This window comes from Carlito syrichta, unplaced genomic scaffold (genome assembly GCF_000164805.1).
Source record: "Carlito syrichta isolate Samal-C Ts95f unplaced genomic scaffold, Tarsius_syrichta-2.0.1 Scaffold125952, whole genome shotgun sequence".
Classification (NCBI taxonomy): domain Eukaryota; kingdom Metazoa; phylum Chordata; class Mammalia; order Primates; family Tarsiidae; genus Carlito; species Carlito syrichta.
Window position 1 is genome coordinate 86,549 of NW_007070048.1, and position 14,397 is coordinate 100,945.

Sequence of the window (14,397 nt, forward strand, 5' to 3'; positions counted from 1 at the left end):
GAGCCACTCTGAGGCCTTGCATACAAACTTGGTGAAAAGAGAACTCAGAAACGGCAATAGCTAAATAGCTATAATGGTGCTCTTCTGATTCAAAGAGGGTTATTTTTAAATTCGTGAAGGTTGTGCCCACAGGTTCTTCCAGGATGCTTTTGGAGAATGATGATCTCAAAGCAAATCAGTTAGAACTCAATGTCTTGATGACGGCAACAAGCATCAGGCAGGCCTTGTAGCTGCAACATAAGCTTAAGCTCCCCAAATAAATCCAGTGTTACAAACAGAACCACTCTCTCTACCACATTGCATGGTAAACCTATTAACGTGACATTTACCCTGTAATCAAAACTCTTATAAAACATTTCTATGAACTTTTCCTGTATTTGTCCAAATCCTGGTGGAGCTCTGTTTGATGATATTAGAGAACAAAACTATCGTGTTATCAGTGATAAGTGTAGTTACTATTTAAAATGTTAACTTGCTCACAGTTTTACTTCTTTCGTTTGAATCTAGCATCCTCTAGACTACTGGTTTTCAATCAGGGATGTACATTAGACTTACCTATCGAGTGTAATAAAACTATGGATGTCTATGACTCAGTCCATATTTGAATCTTTTAGGATTATTATGTTATATCTTAAGGGTTTTGTTCCTCTGTAAAAATTATATTCATTCACTTTAATAAAATCGGAAGAAATATTATCCAATTTCTTTGAAAATAGGCATACTCATTATCTTTCAAGATATTCTGTCTAATTTGGGGGAAATAATTATAATGTCTTCTTTTGCGTGTCGCATTGCTTGCTACTCTTATTATAAACTCTCATCAGATCTTTCATACTCTAAAATTATCAGTAGTAAACTAACCACACCATTTCAGTTTCTGTCATCTATAAACGGTTTAATTTTCTTCTAATGCTTGCCTGGGACTTTACTCAGCTTTAGGCCAGAATTTGTGTCTTGGGCAAAGAAGAATCTCAAGAATCCATGGTAAAGGACCAGACACTTTAAATAACTGACACTTTAAAGGACAGACTCATGGATACTGGTATTTGATGATACCAGTAGGCTGAGTCAGGATTTGTAAAACTCTAGAAGAGAAGCAGACAGCTCCATGATACTGCTAACTACGATCAAGAGGAACAAGAATTATTACATAAGACTGAATGGACTGATAAGGGAAACTTTATTGTAATTATTTGATTGGTATATAGTTGTCTTATTGTTCTATTTTGCGAGTCTGTAAGGTGTCTCTTTCTACTTCAGCTATCTGTAACCCATAACAATCTAGTAGAGACTGCTCGTGTAAACTGAAATGAAACATTTAAAAATGATATGCATCTTACTACCACCAGAGTTCAGAAACTCACAAACAGATGTCCTTACTTTTTTGGCATAAGGTTATTTATATGCATTCAATAATAATCTGTCTTCCTTTTAACAAGAATATAATGGGAAAAATCCATTATGCAACCAACATCTTACCTGGAATGCAAGGTATTTGAGAATGAAGTTCAGTGAATGGAATAGAACAAGTCACTCAAATTCCAGCGGGAATTTCACCAGTAGTCTGAGATTCCAGTGCTGAATTATGTACAAAGACTATATAAACATAGTTCTCTCCTGAAATCTTCCTGTGTATGAGCAACAGGTTGAGACTTACATACCCCATTAGCACCTTGTTACAAGAGACAACTGTGTAATTTCTGTGAGGTTACTACAGAATGACAAAAAAGAAAGCACTCAGAGGAGACACAGCTGGTCACACTAAAGTTCAGGATGTCACAAGTGACCCTGGAAGGAGATTCAAGGTCAGAGCCTCCCTGGGATCATTCAGATTCTCGGGACAGCCCTTTGGAAAACTGTGCCCTCCCCAGCACGACTCTCCTAGTTAGGCAGGTGTTGGAGTTAAACATTTAGGAACAGTCAGGGTCTCAAGCTTATCATAAGTCAAATGACATTTCACACTCACCTCTCTGCAGTGAGGGTTTATACTCAGTTTAAGATAATAACAACACAGCTTCATGAATGCAGAGGGCACTTTCATTTCACTGCAAAATTAACTTGACTAAATAAGAGGTCACAATGCCAAGGAAGAAGGGAGATTTAAAAAAACCACAAGGCAAATAATAAAATTGCAAGGTCAAACAAACTGCCCAGCCAAAGTTGTTCTAACAGGGAGATCTCCTGGTACCCATTTGCTAAGCAGGACTGGACTTAAAAGTTATTACATAATTAACCTATTACACTTACAGCCATCCACATTATCTTTAAGGTTAGCATCTAAATGGTAACCAAAAAAACAACAAAGTTAACATTTATGGAACATCCATGTCTCAAAAACTATTTTAGGTGCATTACAAGTATAATCTCAGTGTTGGGAATATTAACCTCCTAGTAAGATTAAAGTAGATTATATTTATTTAATCTCTTTTAAAAGCATCATAAATTACGTGGGGGATTTTTAAGATAAAAAAACCAATTCCTTTGCTACATTCCCATACAACTATAAAAAAAATTTTTAAATAATAAAATGTCAGTTAATTACCAGAATTTATTGGAAAGATGCTTCCATTCATGTAACTACTTTCCGACCTCAGAAAACCAGATACTACACATGCAAACATGCATGTTTAAGCAATTTTACAAAACTGCAACCTAAAAAGAAGGGCTCCGGGGAAAACTGGGACTTTTGATTTTGCTGAGCAGGATCCCAAGTCTGGGGCAAGAGAACGTCCTCGATGAATGAACACAGAGAGGCCTTCCTCCTCCTTCCCTGTTCCTTTATACCAAAGCCTGGTATTTAAGAATATCAGTATGAAAGGACTGCAAATTAGCCAGATCAGAGCACCGAACTTTTAACCAGCATAGCCAATCACCGCCTGCAACATAAAGTGCTCAGATTGTCTTCCAGAACTTGTCCGCCCTCGCCTGAGAAGCGCCCGTCTTGGCAAAGGTCTGAGGAGAAGGAGCTGCTACCTGGCCTTCTCCGTGGCTCCTCCCGCTCTCCGATTTGAAGGTGGCCTTGGGCTTCCGGGACTTGAAGTTGCCCATGCTGGGTCGCAACACGCCGTCCACCAGCACGGTCTGCTCTACATGCTGCTGCGCCTGGCGGGAGAGTGGTGTGTGCTCCTCTACCAGAGCCCCGGCGTCGGGGTAGTTCTCTTTGTTTTCATCTCTAAAACAGGAAAGATCCAATTTAGGAGAAGGAGAGGAGGAGGAGGAGGAGGAGGAGGAGGAGACAGGATGGGGGAGGGGAAGGACCTGCGGGGAAGAAGGCTGGCCATATTTATCACTGCTGTATTTATAGGGTACCTAACAAAATTGTTGGCATGCACTTAGACAATTTTACAGGACCAAGAACTGAAGAAATGTGAATTTCACTCTTTTTATCACTCCACCTTCCCTTCTGACCTTTGTTAGTGAATATATACTTTTTGTAATTTTAACTGTGTATGTACCATCATTATTCCTTTTTAATGTTTCCCTTTAAGATGATTTTGTGTATCTCTTATTTTTCTAATAATAATGTGAGATATTCATGTTAGATATCATCATCCCAATTTTATAAATGAAGACACTAAGACCCAGAGATTGAATAACCTGCCTAATGGAAAGGCTAATTCACGCAGAACCAGAGGGCTCTCAGGTAGGTCTTCAGACTCTCATGTCTATGTTGTTGGCTCAAGGCATGACGCTTCCCCAGCCCTGCCTGTTTTAATTTTCTCAAGAATACTAACATAGTAACACTCTTATTTGAAGCCATTTGTCACATTTAAATCTAGATGCATTTTATTTTTCATTTTGCTAAGAATCAAGCAAATACTATGGACGTGACCAAGTGAAGCCTTCTCATTATATAATCAATAACATTAACCTTAGTCCACTGGCAATCAGTGGTCACTAAATCATGCAGCACAGTGTGTTTTTTTTCACTCATGTTCCCTTGCCAAAGGCACCTATAAAAGGGCTTTTGCAAAGTCATTTGGGAAGCAACTTCTCACTGCTCAAGGACACAGAAAGTCAAGAAGTAGGAACAGCAGAGGGAGGATTTCTATGCCCACTGCTAAAGACATCTTTTCACAAATAAAAGGGAGATTAAATTCACTAAGCTGATATCAGAGGAAGATAAACTTCAAATAGTCTCTGGAAAAGACCAAGGCAAATATTGGGCTAGGTGGTCTGGAGCATGACCAAGGTGCAGTTGGGCAAGGTGTAAAAATAAAACTATGGAAAACAAATAAATTTTAAGTCCAGGACAAACAGTGATGCCCAGTAAAGGAGAACCCAACAAGTGAAATAATTATTTGATGTTAGTAACAGGGAAAAAAAATGCCAAAGATACTAGTTGATATTCTTCCTATAAGATCATTTATAATTAAAAAAAAATTCTAAGTCACTAATGAGTTTGGAAATTAATATCAAACCATGAATTGGAAACTACACTAGCTCATTTGAATTGCATTTACTTCATTAGAAATCCATCCACTCTATGTTGCTGCATGAGAAACAAAAGAAAGAACATCTGCCTTTACAACTACCTGAATGTTCTTCATTCAAGAAGAATTCTGGCACATTCAAAAATTTTTTTAAAAGTAGTTTTCAAATCTAAAATGTCTATTTTGATAGACACATTCCCAAAATAATACCTGAATTTTGCTTTTATGTCATATTTTTAGGTCGCCCAGAATTTATAAATGTGATCTTGTTCGCCTCCTTGACTTGAAAGGTAAGGAAAGGGGGAGAGGGGAAAAAAATATTTCTTCCATTACACAATGTAAAACCTGATTACAACAGCCATCTTTAGAAATATATTTTTCTAACATATTATTAGTTCCTCAGGATCTCCAAAACAGAAAAATACAGGCTATGTAATTTATGCCACTACTCATTGGAATGAATCATGACTGAGAATGAGCATGTTGTTCCGAAAAAAAGTCAGAGTCCAGAAGATTGTCCCACTTATTAGTTGAGTAGCCTGGGTTGCATCACTTTACCTCATGATCCCCATTCATAAAGTGAACGTAATTTTACCTTGCAGAACTAATACAGTTTCTGTGAAGTGTCTCATAGAAAATTGACTCAAGGCTGTGACCCAATAAATGAAAGTTATTGCTACTTTCAGGCAGGGCTTAGCCATGTGGTATTTGCAAGGAAAAAACTGAGAACCTTTTTTAGTTTCCCCAATGCCTCTAAGATAAATTCCAAAGTCCCTAACAAGGCATGCAGGCTGGCATGGTGGCTCAAGCCTGTAATCCCAGCACCTTGGGAGGTTGCAGTGAGAGTATTGCCTGAGCCAACGGGTTCAAGAACAGCCTTGGTGAGACCTCATCTCTACAATAAATCAAAAAATTAGCCAGGAGTGGTAGCGAGCACCGTAGCTCCGGCGACTTAGACTGCTGAGGCGGAAAGATCACCTGAGCCCAGCGGGTTGACGCTGGGGTGGCCATGAGTGTGCACTCTAGCCTGGGTGACAGAGCGACAGAGTGAGACTCCAATTAAAAAAAAACACACACACACACAAAAATCATGTAAACCCTGTAAAATTTGGTCTTCGTTTATCTCTAGAGCATCATTTCTTATCACTTCTTGCCTTGTCACCCCACCTTACTCTCAAAGTTTCTACCATCCTGAGCTTCTTGCTTTCTGCAACTCAAATTATTCTCTCTACCCTCTGTTGTCTTTCTAGTAAGCTGTTCCCTCTGCTTGGTGGCATCATCTTTTTCTTGACCTCGGACCCACTAAATTTTTTAAAAATCATGTGCCATATGTAATTTTCTTCAGGAATTGATCCCAGAAATCTCTCTGAGCTATTTGGTCCTTCTACATGAATCCTCTGTTTACCTTTGATATAACAGTACTTAAATGACTGTAGCATCAGCATCTATATTCTTGCCTATCTTCTCTAGTGAGCTGAATGTCTAAGAGTAGGGACTGGTTTGTCTTCACTCCAAATCTTGACTCATTCCTGGCATACAAAATAGGACTTCAACAAATGTCTGTTATCCAATAAGTGACCCTTAGAGTCAGAAAGACTTGGGTCCTAACTCTGTTTCATAGTGCTATATTATCTTGGATGAACTAGAATTCCTCTGAGCCCCAGTTTCTTCATCTATAGAATGAGGATGGAAATATCAGCTTTCTTTCAGAAGTTTAGATTAAATAATAAAAGATAGATAAAAGTGCTTAGAACAAAGTAAATATGAAAGAAATGGTTAACTGTGATGGTTTTTACCATTGTATCATGAGCCCTTGATGACTAAGACCATACTACAGACACTCAATAACATGTTTGGTGACTAATCTAGAACTTCTTTCTTAGATAAGATGAGTATGATGAGAACATTGAGATAGACTAATTAATGTTCAGTTCAGTAGGTACTGATTAAGCATTCCCCATATATAAAGCACTCTTCTGGATGCTAAGAGGGACCCCAAAGTAGGCAAGACAGAAATTCCTTCTAGAGGTGAAACTCTGGTAGAAGAGATGAGGCATGCCAAGAAATGTTTATTCTTCGTTCTAAAGAAATAATTAGAATTCAAAGAAAAGACTAGAATTTAAAGGAGAACCAATAGACCCAGATGATTTCTGTCTCTCACAAACATGAACTAAGCAATGGTGGGCCATACCTGAGACTGGAACAATCAGCCTGGTCTTCATGTAGAGAGACAGGGTCTTCGTCACACCTGGGGAGAGGAAACAAAAGTCATGCCAGATCCAACTGTCAGCTATAGCAGTAGCAGCAAGAATCTAGAATTACCTCAAGATTAACATGGTAAGCTAAAAATGTAACAATCCTGATCACTCTCTTCCAAACCAACTCTGATACCCAACATGTTTACCAGGTAATGATGACAATGTTGTCATATCATGGGAGCTTAAGAGCTCAGAACTGGACGTGACTTTCGTTTTTGTTTCCATGGCATTCTATCACCTAAGTTAACAATATCTTAGCAAGGACTTGAGTGTTCATACCATTTGAAGAGCTATGTGCACCAAGATCAGTGGATTGTTGTTGATGTAAAAGAGATTTCACGACATGCTGCTTTCATTTTCTCTGCTTCAGACAGTCCCAAACCATACCAGCTTCTACCTGACTTATTCAATTGACCTTGGTCTTCCTTGATCTTAGGAAAAGAATGAGGTTTCTTTTCATAAAACTTCTGGATTAACCTTATGAAAAATTCTTGGCTCTTCCATATTGAAAAATCTTCAGTGTTCCACCCAGATTCTAAGTAGTCTGGAGAGAACCATCCTCTCACTCTAGGAATAAAATTTGCACCTGTTCTCAGCCATTCCCACCCCACCCCACTGAGCCTGATATGCTTTTTCCATCTTCAGCTCCAACTCATCCTTCATTGCCCAAGTCAGGTCCTACCAGATTTGTGAACCTTCCCAGCCAAGTTCACCCACATGTCATGTTCCTACTTTAACCATAATGCATAAATGTTTATTCTTCGTTCTAAAGTTTCAGTAACCAACTACATCTTGCTTCTCATTGCTATGTAATTCTTTGCACCTCTGAGACGTTTTGATTAGTTGCTAATTCCAAGAGTAAAAAATAACTACAATTTCTTTTTCTAGATACATTGTCACAGTGCCAGAGTACCCCGAGTAGAAATTCAAAAAAACACTTGAATTGATATATTAACTCTTCCTCCAGCAAGTCTAATCCGTGAAATAATTTAATAAGCATTTATTGAGCATTTACTGCATGTAGGTACAGGATTAGGTGTTAAAGCTGTTAAAACTCAAAATTGGCCAGTTTGTTTTTTTATTTTCCCAATCCACTGTGGGCAAATACTTTGGTAAAAATGTCACAGCAATGTCCAATTCCTATTAAGGTTATTAAATGTTTACTGCCTATTTCTGTTCTGTTCTTGTCTCACACTTGTAGACACACTTTGAGTAGCACTACTTCTAAAGGACATAAAATTTGAAAAAGATCTGGACTCTGCTTTGATAAATTCATAGTGTTATGAGTAGACAAAAGTAAATAAGCAAATAAATACCTACAGACCTAAATATAACCATAATACAGTATTTACAGTAATGAAATAATTTAAAATTCTAAAATATTCTTTACTGATAATGGTGTATAATTAACCAACAGAATTAATGAAAACTCCAGTCAGCTTCCCTTCTAATTGCTTTTTAGTGAATTAAACAAAGGCTGCCTACAGACTATAACCTTCTCTATCTGCTGAAATATTCTGTCCCCTCTGATAGTTAAAAAAATTTGGTTGACTTAACAAAACGCTCCTTTTAAAAGAATGAACTAAATTTCCTTGCTTCCTTGCCAATAACCTTATCTGTTCATCTTATAAATAAACAATTAAGTTCACAAGTATTGCTTTGTTTTCCTTCATTAGTAGCATTCACCTAACAGAACATCTGGGCATTGTAATGCAAATACAGATGTTTTCCAACAGGAAAGTAGAAAAATCAATTAAGAACAAAAATCTAAAATCACTGGTTCCAAAGAACTAAGGCTCAACCAGAAATTCAGCCCTGGAGCTCAACAATACCTATTGTTTGAGGATTTGGCAAGAGCTTATTTCCCCCCTTATTTGATTTATTAACCTTTCTCCTCAAAATACAATCAGTTAAAAATGGAAACTTGGCACCAGAACATACAAAATTGCAAATGCTTTCTGAAGTACGAGACTGGACCTAATTAGTTGATCCAACTTTAATGTCTTCTGAACAGCTTCAGTTGTTACTCACGGCAACACAATTCCAAGCTCACAGATATAGCACTTGAAATATTTACCTACTGGCTTCTATGGCATACATATTCAACCTCTTTTTGTTCCATTTTCCCCTACTTTGTTTTCACTTACTTTGATAAAGAGCGTCAACTTCTATTCAATTAGCATCTCTTTTCTGCCCTTGCCCAGGAGCCCCCTGCAATGTACAATACTGACCCAGTTTAAAACTGGATTCCACAGCAGGAACCCATATTCAGATATCCCCACTCCTGGAAGAAAATCAACTGACCAAGTGGCCAAATGATCCAAGGCATGGTATTCTCCTACATTATCGCCCTATACAGGATTTAAAAACCAATCCCTTTCATGATCTCCCTCTTAGATATTCAAAACTGGGCATCTTCTAGAGCAATGTTTTTGTTTTTGTTTTTTTCATTGTAGGGTACAATTAAGGGTTAGGTATACAAATATTCATTGTGCAGGTACCCTTGTTGATGAGGTGTGCCCCCCATTCACCAGGCAGATATCGACTACCGTTAATCCCACCTCCCTGTCCCTCCCCCCTCCCGTAGTTTTCCGCTGCCGTCAATCCTTTTCTTATAGTATTACAGTAGTTGTTTGGTTTTTTTTTTGAGTTGGAGTCTCACTCAGTCACCCAGACTAGAGTGCAGTGGCCACTCCCGGCCACCACAACCTCGACCTGCTGGGCTCCAGCGATCCTTCCGCCTCAGCCTTCCAAGTAGCTGGAACTACAGGCGTGCACTACCACGCCCAGCTAATTTTTGATTTATTGTAGAGATGAGGTCTCACCAAGTTGCCTAGGTAGTTGTTTAATGTCCACTTATGAGTGACAACATGTGGTATTCAGGTCTTTGTTTCAGTGAAAGATCACTCAGTATTATAAACTCTAATTCCATCCAGGTTGCTGCACAATTCATGATTTTGTTCTTCTTAATGACTGTGTAATATTCCATTGTGTGTATGAAACACATTTTTTTAACCAGTCCTCTTTTGATGGGCAGCACAGTTGGTTCCATGTTCTTGCTATTGTGAACAATGCTGCAATAAACATACATATGCAGGTATCTTTTTTATAGAGTGATTTGAGTTCTTCCGGGTATATTCCTAGTAGGGGGATTGTGGGGTCATATGGAAGATTTATTGTGAGAACTTTTAGGAATCGCCACACTGTTTTCCACAGAGGCTGTATTAGTTTACACTCCCACCAACAGTGTAGAAGTGTTCCCTTTTTGCCACATCCTCTCCAGCATCTGTTATTTTTTGAGTTATTGATGATGGTCAATCTGACTGGAGTTAGGTGGCATATATTTTTTCAAAATAAATTCTGTGACCTATTAGTGAGTCTTGAAATTAAATAACAGTTAATAGCAACACTATTTTTTGGTTAGTGTTGTTAAAAACACAGTAAAAAATGTCAGCATAGTAAGGATGAATTGTTTTATGGAACTTATTTAAATTACACATATCTATGTGCACTGGAATGCAGTACAGAATGCTTTTCCCATGGTTGTTTATAGTAAAAAAAAAAAAAACTGTGTAGAAGATGCCTCTATCAAAACCGTACCTTTGAAGTTATCATCAACCAGATTCTAAGTCCCAGAGTCCTTTATTCTTTGTCACCCAGACAGTGTGTGGATAGTTTGTCTTTGCAGTTGTTCCTTTGTGAAATGTTTAAGGTTGTTACTTTTTTCTCCATTTAGATTTTTGCTCTCTCAATCAACCACAAACAAGAAAACATCGTATGGTACTTCACAGCTCACCTGCTCCTTCATATGATCTCATTTAAGTCTGAGAATGCTGTGAGGTAGGAATCACCTTCACACTTGGGCTAAGTTACTGCCCACGATTCCAACGCCTAAAGCAAGAAAGCCTGGGTTATTTCTGCTCCACCACACTAAGCCCAAAAGGAAAGAAGCAAAGACCTTCTCAGTCTATATTCCCAGAGGCTCACAAGAGGAGAATGGCATGCCTGAGAATAATGGTGGGGAAAGAAGTGCCCATGAGAAGTTCTAATTTCCAACCAAACAAGAAGAGATGCTCAAACTGGCTGTCTGAGAAAATGTAGTTGTGCTAGAAAGATATGTTCACTCTCTCTGCCCTGTAGTACCATGTTTCCTGAAGACAAAGTTGCAGAGGTGCAGCCTTCTGTGGGGTTTCTCAAAGTGTGGCCCTAGAACCACATGCATTGACTCTGAAGTACCTGGCTAAACAGCAGACTCCAGCCCCACCAGACCTCTGACCTCAGCCCTACCATATCAACTCTTTAAACGATGGGGTCCAGGAATGTGTATTCTTTTTTGTTTGTTTGTTTTGGTTTTTTTTGAGTTGGAGTCTCACTCGGTCGCCCAGACTGGAGTGCAGTGGCCGCTCCCGGCCACCGCAGCCTCGACCTGCTGGGCTCCGGCGATCCTTCCGCCTCAGCCTTCCGAGTAGCTGGAATTACAGGCATGCGCTACCATGCCCGGCTGATTTTTTTGATTTATTGTAGAGATGAGGTCTCACTGCCCAGGCGGGTCTCGAACCCGCGGACTCAGGCAATCCACTCTCCTCAGCCTCCCAAAGGCGCGGGATTACAGGCTGAGCCACCGAGCCCAGCTGGAATGTGTATTCTTAAACCAGATTGCCCTCCCACATAACTACTATGCTTCTAAAAAGTTTAACACTGACCTAAAGATTTCCATATCCTGGCCAACACTTGCTTGACTTCCAAAGTCACCCATACTGGGTTCCTACTTTAAAATAAGGACTGAGAGACTGCATTTTTCACAAGCTCCAGTCCCGTTCCCCAGGTTATACTGGTTTTGAGAACCACTGCTTTGAATGATAACTAATCAGAATTATTTCAGGCTTCATTTCAAATAACAAGTTAGCCAGAGCGACAAAGGAAATGATCATAGAAAAATAATACATGAAGAAATGCCAGAGATACAGCAGAAAAGGCCAAGGCCATTCGTATGTTGAAAAATTGGGGAAGAAAAAGAAACTGAATTGGTCTAGAATTGCACAGCCAGTGCCAGGTCTGGGGAAAACCAAGAAGAGAATAAAATCTGTTCTTGAGTTCCTCCCTATAACCTTTCCCTTTGACTCTTATAAGACCCCAGCTGGCCAAGTGGTATCCTGTTAGTTTAGAAAATAGGTTAGATAAAATAATCCATATTAAAGTATTAATGACAATTTGAATTTACCTCCCAGAAGAACAAGCTTTTGAATTCTCTTTTTAATAAGGGTCACTACCAGAGATCTTAATTCAAAAGAAATTACCTCTAGGTGGAATTTCAGGTACTAAAGAAAACAAGTGGGTATGGGTAGAAGGAGGTGGGGTCAAGAGGAAGAGGAACTTATCTTGTATTCAAAATACATGAGAGGAAAGTCTCCCCTCTGTGTAAGCCAAGACCACACCCATCATTCACTGAGTACCAGCTATGTCTCAGGATAGAGCACCCCGGTCCTGCTGGCTATGGGGTCATCCAGAAAACCAAGGAACATGGTTCACATTAGTGAGGGGAGGGGACAAGGTTATGGTGGACAACAACTAGTTTTAAATGACCCAAGTCTATGCTGTGTTACACCAATGAAGCTTCTGATATGTTTTCAACATGCTCCTTAGATTTTTATATTAGCCAGATGGCATCCCAATTATCACTCAGTGTCTTTTAAAATAAATCACTGTCACTTCTTTGAAAGTAACAACATGATCTTATGCAATCAGAACTCCTTGGGGAGTGTCCAAAGACAAGGCACCAGACTCTCCTCAGAATTTAACCACAAAACCTTTACTGAAAGAAAAAAAAAAGCCATGTAAAATCTGGAGCTAAGTGTCTCCATTTTGAACCTGCTATGCCTGTGGCTGACTCTGGGGATCTGACCACACTGGGCTCCTGAGAGTCAGAGAGGGAAAGCACTTGGTGCTCATAAGCACTGAACAGGGAGGTGAGGAGTACCTGTGCACCTGAGACAGATAGGAAGTCCAGGCCTCATCTTTGGCCTGCAGTTACACACTTTGGCACACTTCTCTCCCCGTCTCTCAGTCTTTTAAGAAAAGCAAAGTAGCAGCACAAGTTACCAAGCAATCTTATAAACAGGATGTGGGTTCAAATGAGTATTTTATATTGCATCTTCTAAAGTCAACCCTGTTTTTTGTTGGTTTTTTTTAAGTGACTCCACTCAGTGAGCTCAAAACTGGACACTAAGAAAGCAGCACATCTAGAGAAACAAAAGAAATGGGAAACAAGAGGGCCTGCAAAGCACCGTAGAATCTTACTCCTCTCTCACCAAGTCATTGTGATAGGTCTTCAAACTCAAATGAGGCCTATTTCTACATTTATTTGCTTCTCAGGGAACTTTAGCAAACAACTCCCAAGTTAGTTTGGCTTTCTATATCAAACTCACAACATATGAAAAATGTAGTTGAGGCTACAATTTCACACCTTTTTTCCTGAAAGACTGTTTAGAGTGAGTTCTACAAAAGGTCCCAGAAGTAAACATCATGAATTATCCTAAAGAAAGAATGTTAGGTGAAGTATGTATAATTATTCATACATATATTATATAGAAGTCAGATATAAATTACATACAGTATTTGCAAAATGAACTGTCTACTAATTTTTAACATATATGTATATAGTGTAACATTAGGAAAACATATTAAGGAAGGATGACAAGAACTAAAACTATGAACTATAAATATCTAATTAAAAAATACTGTGCCTGCTGGCCTTGAGTGAAACATCACACTCCATTCCATGTTTAAATGGTGTTAGTTGCCCTAATCAACAGCTTCAACCATAGGACCAGGTGACTCATTCCTCCTATAGTTACATCTCTGAGGCCAGAAGACAAAAATGACAAAGAGCGTGCAAGAAAAGTTTACTTTGCTGTGTCTTAAAAATCTGTAGGCAAGAGAGGGCCAAGATAAGTTTAGCCTGTTTATCACATGCTGGAATTCAACTCAAGTCATTTCACATCCATCTCCTATTGCTGTAAATGTATACAGCAGGCACTCCATGCAAACTGACGCCAATGTTGGCAAAATATAACAAAGCTTCCTTTCTAATGTGTCAAACAGATTAAAAAAAAAAAAAAATCTGGGCTCCAAGAACACATATCTTGGAGCACTGAGCTCGTGCAGGCAATCAGCTAGTTTTAATATCTCCTAAAATCCTAATTTCAAGCTGGAAAGATTTCTGGGCCCCATCAGTGAGCACCGCTCCGCGGTCTTCCCAGCCCCAGATTACTGGAGACAATGCATCGAACACGGCTGGGGACGGTAGAGGATACCTTCGCGATCGTTGCTTCCAGAGAAAGGCATGCAAGTCTCCTTTTAATGGCAAGAATCACTTACTCTGTTACAGCGGTGCTGCTGAAGGAATTATCCTGAAGGCTGAAACAGAAACAAGAAAACATCAGCCAGGTCCGGCCGGGGAGCCGTCTCCCTGATTGCTCTCCGGGAGTCAGAGCACGCACACAAACATGGCATTGCAAGGCAAGTCTCCGGGCTCGCCCGGCACGCTCGCTCTACCTTGGGCTGCGGTCTGCACATGCTCGTCACGACACCCCCAGCAGGGGCCCAGCCGCACGGGCGAACCACAAAGCCCGGCAGCCCGCGAGGCTCCGGGGCCAGAGATGGGCGGGGCGCGGCGGCGGGACCCGGACCCCGGAGCCCGCCCGCCC

The 14,397-nt window shown here is 39.8% G+C and overlaps 1 protein-coding gene across 1 annotated transcript in view; it reads right to left on the bottom strand.

The window, feature by feature from the left end:
- The window catches only part of LOC103249979 (protein FAM13C-like), a 96,819-nt gene extending 82,553 nt beyond the window's left edge, over positions 1-14,266 (bottom strand). The window contains exons 1-3 of the mRNA XM_008048570.1: positions 14,069-14,266; positions 6,625-6,681; positions 2,974-3,172 (exon numbers count right to left, since the gene is read on the bottom strand). Of these exons, the coding sequence (XP_008046761.1) occupies positions 2,974-3,172; positions 6,625-6,681; positions 14,069-14,130 (318 nt within the window). The 5' untranslated portion in view covers positions 14,131-14,266. The remainder of the gene's footprint in view (positions 1-2,973; positions 3,173-6,624; positions 6,682-14,068) is intronic.
- Between the last annotated feature and the right edge of the window lie 131 nt (positions 14,267-14,397).